The sequence below is a fragment of the Patiria miniata genome, unplaced genomic scaffold (assembly GCF_015706575.1).
Source record: "Patiria miniata isolate m_02_andy unplaced genomic scaffold, ASM1570657v1 HiC_scaffold_13, whole genome shotgun sequence".
Lineage (NCBI taxonomy): Eukaryota > Metazoa > Echinodermata > Asteroidea > Valvatida > Asterinidae > Patiria > Patiria miniata.
Window position 1 is genome coordinate 3,995,796 of NW_024037051.1, and position 5,504 is coordinate 4,001,299.

Below are 5,504 nucleotides of genomic sequence, written 5' to 3' on the forward strand. Positions count from 1 at the left end.
GCATGGAGGAACATTTTCAGGACGATATTCGTGGGAGATGATGACTGAAAGTCGTCTTTTGGCCAGATGGATGAACATTTTTAGATAAAAGAACGTTTTTTTCGAAAAGGTATGAGTTCCTCTACGACTAGGAACCATAACTTTGGAAATGTCTATCCTGGATGAGAAGATAATCTCGATCAAAATTAGTAGCAAAATCGCTACATCAGAGTTTAGCGTTTAGGGTAGCATTGGCTGTCTGGCCGTACGGCATAGCTTGCGATAGTACTGAACGGCCAGATGCAGTCGGGCTAACCCACCAGGTACCGCCTAGGAGAGATAAACAACTTGCAGGGGAGCTAACCCTTAGGAAATACCCTTTGAGTTGTGGGAATGGAAATTTGCTCTCCTCCGAAGTACCAACGTCACTGTTAAGGGAGACACAGGGAGTGTTTTTTTCGTACCTGGGTCATTCCATGTCAGACCAACGCACTTTTTTACCTCATGTCTTCCGATTTTGATAAAAATTGCTGTGCTTGTAGGTCCTGATGAGCAATGAATGCACACCAATTTTTAGCCCGATCCGACCTACCATGTGGTCAGGGCAGAAACCATAAAAAATGGACATTTTTAGAGTAAAATACCACCCTTTTGGTAGAAATATGTCAAAACCATGTCAATTTTCATCGAATATATGCGAATTTGGTATCAAAATAATAACAATTGCATGCTCAAATCAACTCTTTTGTCAAAATTAAAGTTTGCGAAAAGTAGGTCACGTGACCTTTAATATGTTATTGTGACCTTTGACCCAATTTATGTACTAATGTATCATTCCGAAAATCAACAAAATTAAAATGACTTGATAGAGCATGTCTTCCTCTATCAGAATCCACTAAAAATCAATTGGGGTCTTTAAAATTTACAACTTTATGACTATTTTTGTACAGTTGGTAGGTTACATTTGAGTAAATTTATAGACTTTACATTAGAAATCCACCAACACAACTTACTATTCTGTTCCTAAAGCTACTTAAATTAATCTTGGTTTGGGAATTTCTCATGTTTAGGGCTGGTGAGGTCTAACCAGACTCATAATATAAATTATCAGCAGTGGCGCACCCAGGATTTGGCTTTTTTTTGGGGGGGGGGGGCAGCTCATAGCTTTTTGTTTTCAAATTTCTGTAGAGGATTGAAAAAAAAAATCAAACAAACAAATTGAAAAACCTTCGAGGGGAGTGGGTTCAAGCCCCCCCCCCCCGTGCCACTGATAATTAGTTATTTCACAAGCGCGCTTGGAATATTGGAATATGAAACAATGCAATGCTGCTGTGACCCATATGCCACCCGACGCACTACATTATTCCGTGTTCCACGAGCCATAACGCATTTATCTTTAAGCAAACTTGACGTCGAATGCGTACATTGTACGTGGTGAGGGATGTAGGTGCATAGTGTATTGGACCATTCAGCAGCAAATAAAAAGAACACAATACATACATGTACATGTACATTCGATATCTGGGGTGCAATATAGCTGTGCAATATTATATCAAAGATCACACTGTTGTTGCTATAGATGGACTAATCAGGGTATAGGATTCAAGTTTGCTTGAAGATAATACTCAATATCGCAATCAAAGGTCATGGGCGTCGCCAGGATTTTTTCTAGAGGGGGGCAAAAACATTTTTTGCCAAAAAAGGCTTGTATTTCTCAACACATTCTCGATTTATCAGTTTTAGAGGGGGGCAGGGACATTCCCCCCCCCCCCCAACTCATTAAATTTACACCACTTTGTCTTCGCGCCTCTTTTTCTTTTCTTTTTTTCTTCCTTTTTTTTTTTTTTTTTTTTTTTGCTTTTCCAGGGGGGGGGGGGCAAGTGCCCCCCCTTGCCCCCCCCCCTCGCGACGCCCATGTCAAAGGTACCTTAGTCATTTATCACTGCGCTTCTTGAAATTTAATGAGTCTTACAAATTTCACCTGGATGTGTGTCCGCTGTACTGGGTCCGGGTAAAAGGCATAGAGCTGTTGCGTACCCTAAACAGTAACTGCTGATGACAATCGACTCTCAAGCATTCGACGTCAAGTTTGCTTGAAGATATTTGTTAGCCCACTTGCACTCGTGGAACACGGAATAATGTAGTGTGTCGGGTGGCAAATGGGTCACAGCATCATTGCATTGTTTCATTTTCCAAGCGCGCTCGTGGGATAACTAATTATCAGTGGCACCGGGGGGGGGGGGGGATTTTTGGGTCACTTTTATTTTTAATCTTCTACAGAAATTTGAAAACAAACAAATTATTAGCCCAAAAGCCAAATCCTAGTTGCGCCACTGCTGATAATTTATATTATGAGTCTGGTTAGACCTCACCAGCCCTAAACATGAGAAATTCCCAAACCAAGATTAATATAAGTAGCTTTAGAAACAGAATAGTAAGTTGTGTTGGTGGATTTCTAATGTAAAGTCTATAAATTGACTCATTTGTAACCTACCAACTGAACAAAAATAGTCATAAAGTTGAAAGTTTTAAAGAACCCAATTGATTTTTAGTAGATTCTGATAGAGGAAGACATGCTCTATCAAGTCATGTGGCACTTATGGCTGATGTCCAAGCCATGTTCCATCAGGTCAAAGTCACTCATGAAGAGCGAGATGTCTTGAGATATTCGTGGTGGTCTGATGGTGACAGCTCTCGACAGCCGAGTGTGTATAGGATGACTGTACACTCCTTCGGCGGTACATGGAGTCCAAGCTGTTGCACCTTCGCTCTGCAACGTACCGCTGAGGATAATCGAGCGGACTTCCAACCCGACGCAGTCGACACAGTCATGCGTAAGTTTTACGTAGACGACTGGTTGAAATCTGTCGCCAGTGAAGAGAAAGGAAGTCAGCTGGCACAGGAACTCCAAAGTCTTCTAGCTAGAGGAGGTTTTAGGTTGACAAAGTGGGTAAACAGTAGCCCACAAGTTCTTGCGTCCTTCCCCATGGAAGAGAGAGCGAAGGATGTCAGGGAGCTCGATCTGAACTAAAAATGCAGTGGGACGTTGAACTGGACTGTTTTGGCTATAAAATCAGTCCCAGCGACAAGCCATTGACGCAGAAAGCTAACCTGGGATGAGCCACTTCCATCAGAGCACCGCGACAGTTGGCAACAGTGGAAACAAGCACTACCAGAGATAAAACAGTTCAGGGTGAACAGGAGTATAAAGCCTCATGGTTTTGGAGAGGTAGTTAAATATCAACTGCACCATTTCTCGGATGATTCAGAAGTAGCTTACGGAGCGACAACCTACTTGCGTATGACAAACTTGGAAGGCGACAATCGGTCTTGCCTTCTTTTGGCCAAGTCACATCTAGCCCCCTTAAAAAGATGACCATACCCAGGCTGGAATTGATGGGTGCGACAGTCCGTCAAACGTGATGCTATGGTTCGTAGAGAGTTAGATGTGCCATTAGAGGATTCAGTATTTTGGACGGACAGCACCATAGTACTGCAGTATGGGAAGAATGAGGAGCGACAGTTTTTTACTTTCATGGCAAATAGAGTTGCAGTTATCAACAAAGGGTCGTCACCAAGTCAACGGTATCATGTTGAATCTAGGCTTAATCCTGCCGATGATGTTACAAGAGGACAAACAGCTGAGGAGCTGCTTACTAACAAGCGATGGCTCAATGGACCCGACTTCCTTTGCCTGGAAGATAGTGAATGGCCAAAATCGCCAAGAGTATATTGAGGTATACTGTGAGACATTTATTTCAATCATTTTGTTAGAGTCATTATTGAACTACAATTGCAGGAATGTAGAAGTGTACTGAAGTATGCCTGCAGCTGTTTACCTTAACATTACCTTGAGTGACCAGAGCTGAAGCAAGAAGCCAGTGATTGGCCGAGCTGGTGTCAGAGCGACGAACAAAAGCACCAGTACATTCAGCAATATTTGGACAAAGAAGGAATTCATCTAGAGTGGGACAAGATCAAGAAAAACCCGGGACTGAGGGCCATTGCCAAACTCATGCTTAACAGGTAGGCGAGACATATACATGTATTATTTTTACTCATGCACATTTTACCACGATGTTCATTCGTTTGCGTAGAATACTTTACTTTTCTGGCGACACCTCTCAACCTTCCATAACATTATTTATTTTGTCACGAACAACAATCCAAGGTGTATCTCATTTCAATTTGTTCGAACTCCCCCTGAAAACAATTGCTTTATTAAATAATTTAAGGGAAAACAAAATGTTAACCTTCAAACAGATATACAGAGTGCACATTTGAGTATAAAAAAAAGAAGGTTTTTTAAATTTCCGGAAGAGCTTTTGAATCATTAAGAAATGTGAGAATCGATTATCGTTGTAATTATGGCAACACATAGTCCATGCACGAACAAGCGCAGCTATTATTTACACAAAACGGTAACACTCTTACTTTTAAGAGTGGGCTTGCCCCATATATATTGAATATCAGGTTGAACACAAAAGTCATGTGGTCACATCAATGTAAACTTATAACAATGTTTTGGGTTTTTTTTTTTTTGTCCTGATATACAACCAGTTGTTACTAATGATTTTTTTCTTTTTTCCCCCTCCATTCTTTTAGTTTCTGGGGCAAGTTTGGTCAGAGGCCCAACATGAGCAAGACTACGTACGTGAAGGACCCTACCGAATACTTGGACATGATGACACGCGATGGTCTTGAGATACAGGGCGTGAACTTTGTCAATGACGAGATGGTGGAGGTCCAGTGGCAAAACACAGGAGAGTTCGTGGAGTCATCAGGAAGGACCAATGTGATATTGGCCGCATACACGACCTGCCAGGCTCGTCTTAAACTGTACGAAGTGTTGGAGAAACTCGACCAGCGAGTATTGTATTATGACACCGACAGTGTAATATACGTCAGTCGTGATGGTGAATGGGAGCCCGAAACTGGTGACTTTCTTGGGGAACTAACGAACGAATTAGAATCGGACAATCACATTGTTTCATTTGTATCGGGTGGGCCCAAAAATTATGCTTACAAATTAGCCCGGCCAGACAAGGGCGGTTACCTGACTCACTGTAAGGTGCGAGGTATTACCTTGAATTATAGGAACCAGTTCCTTGTTAATTTTGACACCGTGTCCCAAATGGTACGCAATGAGGGTCCAAAGAGAGTACAGGTGACAGATCCGTACAAAATATCGCGAAACAAGAAAACCATAAACATTGAAACCAAAGAAGCGAAGAAACATTACCAGGTTGTTTACACTAAACGTGTACCCTTGGAGAATTACGACACCATACCTTACGGATATTAATAAACTGTTCACATTGTATGTCATGAAATACCCCAATGGGGTTCAGTTCTGAATCGAAAAGTCGACTTAAATGCGAACGATTTAATAATTTCTCAGCCAAAATAAAACCAGACGGATTTTTCTATAATTATTCGTTGATACACTTTGTTTATTCTGTAGACTTTCACATAATTGTTTCATATGTAGGCTAGAAAATAACGTGTGAATTGGCAGAGTACAT

The 5,504-nt window shown here is 41.5% G+C and overlaps 1 protein-coding gene across 1 annotated transcript; it reads left to right on the forward strand.

Moving 5' to 3' along the window:
* The first annotated feature begins 2,578 nt into the window (after positions 1-2,578).
* On the forward strand, positions 2,579-5,504 carry LOC119721520. The gene is made up of 3 exons (XM_038191597.1): positions 2,579-2,813; positions 3,843-4,005; positions 4,585-5,504. Exons 1-3 carry the CDS (start codon positions 2,579-2,581, stop codon positions 5,282-5,284), a joined length of 1,098 nt encoding a protein of 365 aa, XP_038047525.1. The 3' UTR covers positions 5,285-5,504.

Excerpts from the sequence above, each read along its gene's own strand:
- LOC119721520 (XM_038191597.1), top strand. The coding sequence starts at position 2,579 with ATGGCTGATGTCCAAGCCATGTTCCATCAGGTCAAAGTCACTCATGAA. Across the intron at positions 2,814-3,842 it reads CGCAGTCGACACAGTCATGC|AGCTGAAGCAAGAAGCCAGT; the intron begins GTAAGTTTTACG and ends TTGAGTGACCAG. Across the intron at positions 4,006-4,584 it reads GCCAAACTCATGCTTAACAG|TTTCTGGGGCAAGTTTGGTC; the intron begins GTAGGCGAGACA and ends CCATTCTTTTAG.